This window comes from Herpailurus yagouaroundi, unplaced genomic scaffold (genome assembly GCF_014898765.1).
Source record: "Herpailurus yagouaroundi ecotype Mexico unplaced genomic scaffold, PumYag 161, whole genome shotgun sequence".
In the NCBI taxonomy this organism is placed as follows: domain Eukaryota; kingdom Metazoa; phylum Chordata; class Mammalia; order Carnivora; family Felidae; genus Herpailurus; species Herpailurus yagouaroundi.
The window spans coordinates 4,374,088-4,387,405 of record NW_024412402.1 but is presented as its reverse complement, the minus strand read 5'-3'; the positions used below and the strand labels follow the sequence as shown (position 1 = coordinate 4,387,405).

Below are 13,318 nucleotides of genomic sequence, written 5' to 3'. Positions count from 1 at the left end.
GGGCAGAGAGAGAGGGAGACACAGAATCGGAAACAGGCTCCAGGCTCCGAGCCGTCAGCCCAGAGCCTGACGCGGGGCTCGAACTCACGGACCGCGAGATCGTGACCTGGCTGAAGTCGGACGCTTAACCGACTGCGCCACCCAGGCGCCCCTAAACACCTCTTGTCTTAATTACTCTAAGTGTATAGCAAGTTAAGCTGCCACCTTGCTTTTCTTTCCTGACTGCGTCTTGGCTGCCTTGTACATTTCCCTATACATTTTGGAATCCACTTGTCAAGTTTCACAAAATAAGTCTATTGGGATTTTTGAGATTGCATTTACTATATCAGTAATTTTAATCAAATTAATAAATTATTTAGACTTTATATCTTTATAGCAGTGAGTGTTTAGGAATAAGGCTTAATACTGTATTTTCAAAAAATTTTTTGAGATTAAAATGAATCATTCCAACAGATTTCTATTGTGATAAAATTTACCACTTTAACCACTTTTGGGATATAATTCAGTGGCATTAAGCACATGCACATTGTTGTATGACCATCTCCACTCTCTCTCTAGACTTTTTCATTCATCTCAGGCTGAAAGCTGGTACTCATTAGACAGTTTTTTAACATCTTTTTAAAATTTAAAATTTAACATTTTTTAGTGTTAATTTTTGAGAGAGAGAGAGACAGTGTATGAGCAGGGGAGGGGCTGCGAGAGAGAGACACACAGAATCTGAAGCAGGCTCCAGGCTACTAGCTGTCAGCACAGAGCCCAATGTGGGGCTTGAACTCGTGAACCATGAGATCATGACCTGAGTTTCTGAAGTTGGATGCTTAACTGACTGAGCCTCCCAGGTGTTGCCCTTGATATGGTTTTAAATGAAATATATTAATATTCTTTTATGAGCATCCATCCAGTTGTAATCAACTGGATGACTGCAGTTTGGCTAATACTAGTATGTATTTTTCATAATCTTCTCCACTCTTGCAGTTCTGATCGTTGTTTTACTGATCTTTTGCTGCCTGGACAGTTTTTATGTCTGTCAGTTGTGTTGAAATGTTGGAGATGATGATATAGGATATTTCTGTACCACTTAAAAGGTGTAGGGTAACTTCACAGGTCTCTGTCAGCAGTGACAGGGTTTCACATATTAGCATATGTGGTGAGGTGGTGGCCTTTCCATCTCTGAGATAAGAGGTGATAGATTGGAAGGGAATGATAGCAGAAGAATAGAGTTTTTTGAGTATGTGGTGGACTCAAGCTAGCCTTCAGAAGTGTCTATGAGGCCTGAGGAACTTAACACCCAAAGTAGAGTCAGAACTCCCAAAGCTTATGTACATATTTGGCTGGGTGTGTATTTCTCTCCTGCCCCTAGAAGCCTAAGTAACAGCCCAGCACCCAACACTCCTATCTGAGTGGAGACAGCACAGGTAACCTTGTCCTAGGACTTGGATGTTTGTGCTTCTAAGACCCTGTGGGAATTTTTAGGATTGTAATTGATGTCCATTACCCTGAAAGGACCTTTGCAATTACTGATGAAGACTTGCCTTTCTTCATTGCAGATTGACATCAGTAAATGCCATTATTTAGTGGATTTGGACACGATGAGAGAAACACCCCGGGAGCCAAAATACTCATCGAATAGAGAAGAATGGATTAGCTTGGCCTACAGACCATTCCTTGATGCTTCTAGGTATGTGGCTTTAATCCTAAGAGATGTACTAGGACTAGTAAGGGTACAAATTAGAATCTTGATTGAATAACTTCCAGTCTTGGGCTGACTGTAATAGGCATCATTTCATTTTATTTTTATTTGGGCCCAAACACATCTATTCTTGTCCAGTTTCCTGAGAAATCTAAAACAGTGCTCTCTTTTTCTAGGCACCACACACAAAGTTTATTCAGATGTCATCCAAATAAAAGAATCTAAATAAAACACATCCACTGAAGACCATGCAAATAAGTGTTTGCAATGGATTACTCTTGGCCATCAACCTCAACTGTCATTGAGTATTATAACACTGCTAGGAAGATTGACTCTGTCCTTTAAGGAGCTAGAAGTTCATATCTGTTGTTTTTGCAATCCAGGCTCAGTCGAGGAAAGGACAGGCCTTACTTGATCTTAAAGAGAGAGACCAAATAGAACAGGGCCTGTCTGGCTCATCAGAAGGGCCTGAGAATTAATGACAAGAGGGGAGTCAGAATGTTGAGGTGAGGGAGTCATGGCATTGAGCTGGAGGAGTCAGGTTGTTTGTGGGCTGAGGTCCAGGGAACCCTGGGGGGGGCGGGGGCGGGCAGAGCCCAGGCAGAAAGTGAAAGGTAGAGAACCAGGTCCTGAGAGGCAGGACTGGGACTCAGAGAAGAAGATGTTTTTAGGAGGACAGAGTGATCAGAACCTGCCGATGAATGAAGATGAATAATAACAACTATCGGTTGGGTTTGGCAGCTGATGAAAGCAGTTTTGATGGAGTGGTCAGAGCATGGTGACTTGGAAGTTAGGGGTCAGAACAAAAGCAGCAGGACAAGACCTGGAGGTGGCAAACACAGAGGTTTTCTGGAGAATTCTGCTCTAACGGGAAGCAGAGAAATAGGGCTATGAATGGTGGTGGGCACTGCAGGGGGAGTGATGATGGATTGTGTCCTTTGGATTTTTTTATATTGTGGCATATGTGTAACATAATTATACACAAAAACCCTACAGTTTGCCATTTTAAGTGTACGATTCAGTGGTATTAATTATTTTTGCAAAATTGACCTACACATTTTGTAAGTTGAAGGGTGGTTCGATGCATTTCTGTGTTGGCCTGTGATCACAGCAGTAGCATCAACTAACACCGTTATCGTGTCACATGGTCATTATTTCTCTTTTCTGTTGACAATGCCATTATCTATTTTGAAACCTTTGCATCACCCCAAACTGTTCATCTTTTATTTTTTTTTGAAATGAGGGAAATCACAGTTATGTTTGTATACCGATGGAAATGATCTCTTACCTGGAAACTGGTCATGTAGGAGAAAGGAAGGAATTGGTGGAGCAGGTGCCCTTGATGCGGGTGAGAGAAGATGTTTCAAACAGACAGGCAGCAGGTATATCGTCTCTGTCAGTGATGGAGATGTTCTGTATCCACACTGGCCAACATGAGAGCCATGAGCCATATACAGCTATTAAGCATTTGAAATGGGACTACTGTGGATGAGGAACTGAATTGTTAATTTTGTTTAATCTTAATTTAAATAGCCACACATAGCTGCTAGATAGAAGATAGTAATAGGCAGCAGGTGGGTGTGATAATGGGTATCTGGCAGCTTTCCTCTGATGGCCTCTGGTTTCTCTGTGCAGTAGGAAGTAGGATTATCAGATGAGAAGGGAGTTTGTGGGGATGAGGTGTTCAGGATTTGAGGAGAGGGAAATAATTGAGAGTAGGAAACAAAAGGAGCTTGAGAAATACAGTATGATTGGAAGACGGGGTAAAGAACCCACCTGAGTTTAAGCTGCAGCCACTGTGGTTGCTTGTTGGTGCTCTGGTGATAATTTACATACCATCAAATCCACCTACTTTAAGTGTACAACTCAATAATTATTAAATTTAGCAAGTTGTGGGTATATGAATGGGATTATATAATATGTGGGGTTCTGTATCTGCCTTCTTTGACTTTGCATGTTTTGGAGATTGATTCATGTTATAGCAAGTATCAGTTGGTGTCCCTTTTTGTGCCCGAATACTACTCCATTTATGGATATAACTATTTTGTTTACCTCTTCCCCAGTTGATGGATATTTGGGTTGCTTCTACTTTTTGGCTATCATGAATAATGCTGTTGTGAATGATGATGCACACATTTTTGTGTGCAGGGTTGGAGTTTAGCCAAGAAAGTTCAGCAAAGCATGAAGGGGCAGGGGAGTTGAGTTTGTGTAGGGGAGTGGTCATGGCCTTAAGTTAGGCGAGGAGGGGTGGGGGGTGCTGAGGGAGTAGAGGGCCATGAGAGGTGGTGGGGTCTTGGGTTGATACTCACATGTGGTCAGAATTGGAGTAGTAATGGGAGAGAGCTAGCAGGAGAAGCAGCAGTGATGGTGCGAACGCTCTGCATCACACGTGTTCTTCGTTATTGTTATTCGATACGGTACTTGGGGTAGGTTGCTGTGGTGCCTTCTATTTTGAGTTGAGAAAACTGTGACAGCCTGAGATCTGGCCCTGGGAAGATCTCCAGCTTGGAGGGGACAGCGCATTCCCAGCAGCCTTCCCATTAGCAGAGGACACTGAGTGGTTCACAAATAGTGACAGCAGTACGCTGACCACAGAACGAACTCTGTTTGTAGCAAATGGGACAAGGGCGTATTTTAAGGTAAGTTCTTTTTCCCTTTTGGTTTTGAGGGTTGACATGAGAAGATGTGCCCATCTTCCTATTTCCCCTTTCGATAGCACACGCACCCTGCAGCTGGTGCACATAGACTGAGAGCCTTCGGGACAAGGCAAAGAAACCATGCTCATACAGTTCTCACTAGAGACTTTGAAATCTTCTGAGGGAAGAGCAAAAGGTGTTGGTCACTTCCCCACCTGTCTTGTGATGAGCAGTGACTGGAGATACTTGCACGGCCACACAAGTGCTGTGGCTCCTCTGTCTTCACCATCCTCCTCATCCTTTCCCAGAGACGCTGCTTGCTGTTCCCCGCTGAGCGTTCTGCTTCCCTCACAAGCTCAATGTTAAGGGCAGAAATAAAGCATAATTGGTTCAATTTGATAAACATTTATCACACACCTTGTGCATCCTAGATTTGAGACTGTGTGCAGAGAAGATGGCTGCCTTGGGGACTTTGGTACATCTGGGGAGAAACACTACACCAGAGAAGTGCCATGGAGGCGTAGAAGGGATGGGCAATTCCAAAAAGGCTCGGGTGGGAGAGGCTGAGGAAGATCCCAAGAGGAGGTGACGTGAGGATTGCATTGGTGATAGTGTGGGTGGCGGACTGGAAGGAGGGAAAGTTGGTGGCACAGAAACAGGATAGGAGACTATTCTGGTTGGCTAGATGAGAGGCAGCGACGGTGTGAACTCGACTGCCGAGGACTGATAGACTCAGGAGATATATAGTGTCTGGAAGATGAGATCAGAATTTTTCCCAGTATCGCACAGCTTTCCCCAGTGGCCTCTATCAAGCTTTTAACATTTTCCTTTGCTGTATTAGAAGCGCACTACTAGTCATTGTTGGGGATTGCTTGCTGTGGCTGGGCTGGTCCCTGAGCAGAAGGTTTTGCAAGTTTGAGCACAACTTGCTGGAGAGACAGACCTTAAGCTTATAGGGCATCTTGTTTCTCCTGTTGGTGGGTGGTGGGTGGGTCCCTGCTGCTGCTTCATTTCCCCTCCGCATGCCTGCCCAGCTCACCCATCACACCGCTAGTGCAGGGGGAGGGAGGGAGCTGACTGGGGAATGCCTTCTGGGGTTTTTCACTTCCCATAAATTGCACTCATTTCCCATAAATTGTCATTCTCTTCATGATGATATGCTGAAAAAGAAGAAAATCTGTTGGTTTAAGAAGTGAAAAGGTACAGTTCCCTTGAAGGTGTGCAGAGTGTGGTGAAAAGAGCAAGGGGTCAGAGGACAGGTGCATTTAATCCTGGTTGCCCGCTGCTTTATGGGGGTGTAGTAAGGATCAATTGAGAGCGCAAATATGAAAGTAATTGTAAATTCTAAAGCATTATGTAAATGTCAGGCCTTTCCATTAATTAGCAGGCAGTATAGTGTTCCAAAATTATGCTGATTATTCTCTCTCAGACAGCACTTCCCAGTATACATTGATCTAACCGCAAAAACAGTGGGATCCCACAGCCTAGTTTTGCCACAGCAATTTATAACTGTCAACACCATGACATCTCATGTTGCTGACTTGGGACAATTAAGTTGGACTGTCAGAGGCTGTGGGCCCCAGAGATAACGTGCTGAGGTGGTGTCTGAAATGCTTGTAGGAGCTTGATCCTGGATGCCTTCCTGCCTGTTCACTGGGGATGTTACATTTCCTCTTTTGCTGCTTGAGACCGTGGTTTGTGTATGGGAGCAATTTCTGTAACAAGGAGAAATACAGTACCATCTGCACCAAATGGCCAGTCATGTCTTAGACCCTAGACTGGATGGGGCTGTAGGCCTAACTGTTCTCTAGCTCTTTCTGAGGAAAGGAGGTTTTAATAAGTCTGTGACCTACTGCCAGGTGATCTTTTAGAAATGTAAGATTATCTTAGATGTTTAAATCCCTAAAACTGAAATCTGCTTCCTTTATATTTATAGTTGACTTTGAGATCATTTTTTTTCTTTCTTCCATTATCCATCTGTCTGTCTGTTCATTTGACATGCCTCCAATCAGATATTTTTTAAACACTGTCAGGCACGGTCATGGATCTTAGGTATATAGTGACAAACAGTACACACACCTTACAATATAACAGGGAGGCTACCATTGAACAAAAAACCATCCAGATCAATATATAATTACAACCTGTGTTAGCTGCTTTAAAGGAGAGTTCAGGGCACTATGGGAGAAGGAGTCAGCAGAAGGAGGCACCTGGAGACTCAGAGCCAGCTGGTGAGGCAGGTTTGGAAATCAGGAGACAGTATGTCTCTGTCACGGAGCTAGATTTTTTAAGGGATGTGAAAGAAGTAATTAGACACAGATTTTGCCCTTTAAATAACTTACAACTTGTGTAGTTATACATGCAAAAACAACTTGAAAATAGTATTAAGACCATAGAAAGGTACCAGGTTGTAACGCTAGACCTTCTAAGAAAGGAGAGGCCTGTCTGTGGAGGTAGGAGTATACTGAGAAGCTTCCCGGAGGACGAGGTTCCTGAGCTGAGGCTTAAAGGAAAAGGAGGATTTGTACCGGTGGTAAAGAGGGCGGCACCACTCCCATAATTCACAGAGAAGAAATCACGAGCGCAAGTGGAAAGATAAAAAGAAGCCTTTTGGATGAAACGCCTGAGGGTTTAGTCAAGAGAAATTTAATTGACCTCTTTCACTGGCTTAAATTGGCTTTTAGGTAAAGTGATCTATAATACATCATCCAAATCCAAATGCTCTTGAAAATTAAAGGTGTCCTGTCCTGGGCAAATCAAGACGTATGCTTTATTTAATGTGACCAGAATACACGGCTTGCCCCAAAAAGCAGGATGAGGAATGGAGCATGTATGGTTCCTTTGCCCCAGAGTCATGTTTACTGTGGATTTTCCCATAGTTAAGTTATTTGACTTAATCTGCTGACCCTCCTTGGTATTGTAGCCTAGGTTAGGTCTCAGCCATCTGCAAGGGAAACAGCCTGGGTAGTTTGAAGACCGTACGGGCACATCAGAATACCCTCCTGGGTGGAGACTCAGCTCCAGGGGGAGGTAGCTTAAAGATGATTAGAACGATATGGTGACTGGTATAAATTTAGACATTCTGAGTATCTGTGAATACATGGGCTTGTTTTCCATGGAAATTGTTGGAAGATAAGTAAGGCCTTTACTGTTGGGCTAGTGAAGAATGACTCCGTAAAGAGGACTAAATGTGCTTAGCCCGTTTGGGTGAATGGCAGTCCAGATGTCCATTCTTTACCAACAGGCTGCTTCTCTGCTTTATGAGAGGCCTAGAGATCCCAGAACCTGTTAGTCTGAGATGGGACCCAGGCCTAAGATCTTAACCATTTTCTATTGTTCCCCCGCCTTGCTTACAGCTGGTACCAAGCTGTGCCTTCCTCTCCTCTCCCTGAGTTCGCCATGTCTGCGTCTGGCTAGTTTTATCAGGTTTTCTCTGACTCCTAGGATATGGAATCTAAACTAGTAAACAAGATCACTTTTTAAACCAGACACATTTGTTACTCTATGGCCATCTCATATTACATACTTTCTAAAATAAGAGAGGATTTTTTTTCCTTCTTTGAAGCATGATATAATTGCTGCTTGTATAAAATAGCTCGACAAGTGGGTGGATGTAATGCCTACTCTGAGATTCCCCAGAGAGGAGTGAAGGGAGAGTGTTGGAATAAACTACCGGCTCAATGGTGGGTTCCTCCTAAGTGTGGTGTAGGAGTCTGGTGGGAAGTGCTTCTCCAGGATGTTGGAGCTGGCCTCCTGCACACCAGGGCCTGCCTGTGTGTGGCTTTAGAAACAAGCTGGGAGGCCCTGTCACTGCTTCACGCGGCTGCTTTCCGCCCACACTTTCCTCCTTTGTTATAGGTCCCTTTTGTCTGGCTGCTTTGCTTGAAACCTTTGGTTTTTGGATTATGAGATTTCCTTCTTCCTTGTTTTGGATGTGTTAGCCTCATCTAACTGAATTTTAGGTTTGCCTGATGAGGGGCTGAGGATAATTTGGGGAGACTTAAAAAGGGCAGGATTTCAAAGCCCTGCCAATGTATAGTTCTAGAAGAAGAGATGCAAGTTGGGAGTTGAAAGTTAACCCCCTCGGGCCCGGTAGGAGAGGGGCCTTCCCTAGTCCTGATAGCCTCTGCTGTATGTATTCTTTCAATGCCCAGCACAGGATTCTCAGTGGCCACTGAGCTTTACCTGCTGTGGAGATTGTTTACTGAGACTATGAGTCTTCTTTTAGCCTCCAAGTGTTAGTGAATACAGCAGCCCTGAGGCCTGAAGAGGCCATGACACCTGTATCCATTTTGGTCCTGTGTGGTAGTCTGGTTGATGGCAGCCATGGTGTCCTCTGTCCCTAACCCCAGCATAAGCAGAACTGTTTATTTCTGGGAGATCATAGAGAATCACTGCAAAGGGCAAATTAGTTGGAAGCCCTTGTTCTAGTTGTGGTGGTGTAACAAATCATTCTAAGCTTAGCAGTATGAAAGAATAGCACTTACTGATTATTGTTTTCTCTCATGTTCTGGAGTTGACTGGGCTCAGCCAGACAGTTCTTCAGCTGCTCAGAGTTCTTTATGCATTGGCCATCAGATGGTGGTTCGGGCTGGATGGAGGCGTTGGGAAGGCCTTCTCACATGTCTAGCAGTTGATGCTGGCTAGATCTCAGCTTGGGCTGTTGGCCAGGACATCTACATGTGGCTTCACCATGTGGCCCACGCTTCTTCACAGCATGGTGGCTGGCTTCCAAAAGCTAGTATCTCAAGAGATAAAACGTTTTTGATGACCTAGTCTTGGAATTCATACAGTGTATCACTCTTGTCTCATTCTGTTCATAGACAACAAGCCATTCGAATAACCCAAGTTTGAGGGCAGAGGAATTAGACTTTCCCTATTGGTGGGAGAAATATCAAAGGATTTATGGACGTGTTTTAAAACCATCACAGCTCTTTTGATGCCATTCTTCATCCAAATTGAATAGTTTTTGAAATTTTGCTTTTTAAAGGAGATGTCTTGTACAAGAGACCTGTGGTGCACAAAATAGCCCAGCAGGCTGTTCATCTGCAGCTTTGTACTACCCAGATGGAAAGGGAGACTACACCCTATGGCAGAATTTGGTTTCAGGCCAACACTTTGACATGCTTCAGATGATGTTCAAGTCCTTGGGGTAGAATTAGTTCTTCCTCCCAGTCAGTAACTGAAGTGCTCTGGTCTTTTCCCCACCCATCAATCATGGTCGTACTTCCAGCTCCTTCATCTATGTCAAGAATACTGAGAAATCGTAAGGAAGAAGAGATCAGAGTTTCTGAACTTGTGTGATTCTTGGTAGTTCATTGTTCTCAATACTTTTTGTTTCTTTATCAGTTCTTGGCCTTTCCTTTTTGTTTGGTTTTGTGTTATCTTCTCCCAGATACTTAGCTGAGACTTTCATCTGGCAGATCTACCCCAGGCTAGCTTTGGTTTCAGAACACAGCAGCATTTTCCTCATTGTAGTCTTGAGCTGTTTATCATTGAGATCTGCTGACATTTTAAGAAGGACAAACCTGTGTGTGTGTGTGTGTGTGTGTGTGTGTGTGTGTGTATTTCTGAAGCTCGGAGAGTGTGCCTCCCGTTGTTGTGAAATTCGTTCTCTAGAAAGAGACTGTGTACAAGACCATCGGTGCTCCAAGTCCATACTATAGAGACTCTCAGATTTGAAAAGTATATACAGTCTTTCAGGACTGCCACTGCTTTTAACTGGCTTAGACCAAGCAGCTGGTCTCATCAGAGGTCTTAACTCTGAGTTCCTTGAGAGTTAGAAACCACAACTCTTGCTGAATCTCTGAAACTCCTAGCACATAGTAAGGTCTCAGAAGAATATTTATCCATTATTTGATGAATTTCATTTTCTTTTTCTTTTTTTTTAGTTTGATTTGGCACACAATGTTACATTAGTTTTCAGGTGTACAAGTTCACACTTGGATAAGGTCATACGTTATTTCTACTTTGACCACAGGTGAAACTGCCATCTGTCACCATACATCACTATTACAATGTCATTGACTGTATCCTTATATTGTGCCTTTTATTCCTGTGACTTATTTATTCCATAACTGGAATCCTGTATCTCCCACTCAGCTTCACTCGTTTTGCCTATCCCCTTTACCCACCTTCCCTCTGGCATCCATCAGTTTATTCTCCATATTTATAGGTCAGATTCTGCTTTTTGTTTATTCATTTGTTTTATTTTTTAGATTGCTCATATAAGTGAAATCATATGTTATTTGTCTTTCTCATTCTGACTTACTTCACTTAGCATAGTACCCCCTGGGTCCATCCATGTTGTCTCAAATGGAACAGTCTCCTCCTTTTTTTGTGGCTGTGTAACATAGTCCATTGTGTAAATCCACATCTCTTTTTAAAAATGAAATTTTAATTCCAGTATGGTTAACACATGGTGTTAGATTACTTTCAAATGCACAATATGATTGTGATTCAGTAATTCTATATATGACTCATTGCTCATCACAGTAAGTATGCTCTTAGTCCCCAGCACCTATTTGACCCATCCCCCACCTCCCCTCTGGTAACCATCAGTGTGTTCTGGATAGTGTTAAGAGTTTATTTCTTGGTTTCTGTGTCTCTCTCTTTTCCTTTGTTCATTTGTTTCTGAACTTCGACATAAGAGAAATCATGGGGTATTTGTCTTTCTCTGACTGACTTATTTGTTTAGCGTTATACCCTCTGGCTCTATTCATGTCATCAGAAATGGCAAGATTTCATTGAAGTTTACTCTTTTTTTTTTTTTTTTTTTTTTTAATTAGAGCATGTGAGTGGGGTAGAGGGGAAGTAGGAGAGAGAATGAATCTTAAGCAGGCTCTATGCTTCGCTCAGAGCCTGATGTGGGACTCAATCCCATGACCCTGGGATCATGACCTGAGCTGAAATCAAGAGTCAGATGCTCAACCAACTGAGCCACCCAGGCGCCCTGGCAAGATTTCATTTTTATGGCTGAATAATATTCCCTTGTGTATATATGCAACACATGTTCTTCATCCATTCACCTGTCAGTGGACACCTGGGCTGCTTGCATATCCTGGCTATTGTAAACCATGCTATAGTAAACTTAGGGGTGCATGTATCTTTTTGAATTAGTGTTTTTGTTTTCTTTGGGTAAATACCCAGTAGTGGAATTACTGGATCATATGGTATTTCTATTTTTAATTTTTTGAGGAACCTCCATACTGTTTTCCACAGTGGCTGCACCACTTTACTTTCCCACCAACAGTGCATAATGATCTCTTTTTCTCCACATCCTTGCCAACACTTGTTTTTAGTGTTTTTTATTTTAGCCATTCTGACCGGTGTGAGGGGACATGTCATTGTGGTTTGATAAGGCATTTCCCCGATGATGGGTGATGTTGAGCATATTTTCCTGTGTCTCTTAGCTATCTGGATGTCATCTTTGGAAAATATTTATTCAGGTCCTCTGCCCCTTTTTAAAACTGTTTTTTTTTTTTTGATGTTTAGTTATATGAGTTTTTTATATATTTGGGATATTAACTCCTTATCAGATATATCATTTACAAACATCTTCTCCCATTCCATAGGTTGCCCTTTTGTTTTGTTGATGATTTCCTTTGCTGTGCAAAAGCTTTTTATTTTACTGTAGTCCTGATAGTTTATTTTTGTTTTTGTTTCCCTTGCCTCAGGAGACCTATCTAGAAAAATGTTACTACAGCTGATATCAGAGAAATTACTGCCTGTGCTCTCTTCTAGGATTTTCATAGTTTCACATCTCAGATTTAGATCTTTAATCCATGGTGAGTTTATTTTTGTGTATGACGTGAGAGAGTGGTCCCGCTTCCTCTTTTTGCATGTATGTATCCAATTTTCTCAGCATCATTTGTTGAAGAGACGGTCTTTTCCCCCTTGTATTTTCTTGACTCCTTTGCCAAAGATTGACTGTATAAGTGTGGGTTTATTTCTGGGTTTTCTATTCAGTTCCATTGATTTGTGTATCTGTTTTTGTACCAGTACCATACTGTTTTGATTACTGGAACTTTGTAGTGTAACTTGAAGTCTGGAATTCTGATTACTCCACTTTTGTTTTTCTTTATCAAGATTGCTTTGACTATTTGGGGTCATTTGGGGTTCCATACAAATTTAAGGATTATTTGTTCTAATTCTATGAAAAATGCTGTTAGCATTTTGATAGGGATTGCATTGAATCTGTAAATTGCTTTGGGTAGTATGGACATTTTAACAGTGTTAATTCTTCCAATACATGAACCTAGTAGATATTTCCATTTGTTTGTATCCTCTTCAGTTTCTTTGATCACGGTTTTATAGTTTTTTGGATGTAAGTCTTTTTCTCCTTGACTAAGTTTATTCCTAGGTATTTTACTATTTTTGATGCAGTTGTAAATGCTGTTATTTTCTTAATTTCTCTTTCTGCTACTTTGTTATTAGTGTATAGCAGTGCTATAGATTTCTGGGTATTAATTTTATATCCAGCCACTTTGCTGAACTTATTTATTACTCTATTAGTTTCTTGGCAGAGTTGTTAGGATTTTCTGTGTACAGTATCATGTCACCTGCAAATGGTGAAAGTTTTACCTCTTCCTTACCAATTTGGATGCCTTTTATTTTTCTTGTCTGGTTGCTGTGGCTAGGACTTCCAGTACTGTGTTGAATAAAAGTGGTGAGAGTGGACATTCTTGTCTTGTTCATGATCTTAGAGGAAAAGCTCTGTTTTTCACCATTGAGAGTGATATTAGCTGTAGGTTTTTTTTCCTTCTTTCTCTCTCTCTCTCTCTTTTTTTTTGTTGAAATTTTAAGGTCAGTTTATTAAGCTGAATGGTGAGAGCTATCAGATGAATATTCTCTTGAAAAGTATTTTTTCTCAGAGTTAAAGATCAACACCTCAGCACAGCCACAGGTACTGTGGCAGTCTGGGCTCTCTGCAGTTAAGGATAGTTCACTCGTCTGTCAGGTCAGTGTCTTCTGGGTCAGCACGATTGTAATC

The 13,318-nt window shown here is 42.1% G+C and overlaps 1 protein-coding gene across 5 annotated transcripts in view; it reads left to right on the top strand.

Annotated features, from left to right (window-relative positions):
- ALG9 (ALG9 alpha-1,2-mannosyltransferase) overlaps window positions 1–13,318 on the top strand; it is a 97,914-nt gene that overhangs the window by 64,615 nt on the left and 19,981 nt on the right. For 2 of the 5 annotated variants that reach the window (XM_040482955.1, XM_040482956.1), the window contains exon 14: window positions 1,548–1,678. The exons of the other annotated variants lie outside the window; for them this stretch is intronic. In XM_040482955.1, coding sequence (XP_040338889.1) covers window positions 1,548–1,678 — 131 coding nt within the window. The remainder of the gene's footprint in view (window positions 1–1,547; window positions 1,679–13,318) is intronic. 5 annotated transcript variants of the gene reach the window in all.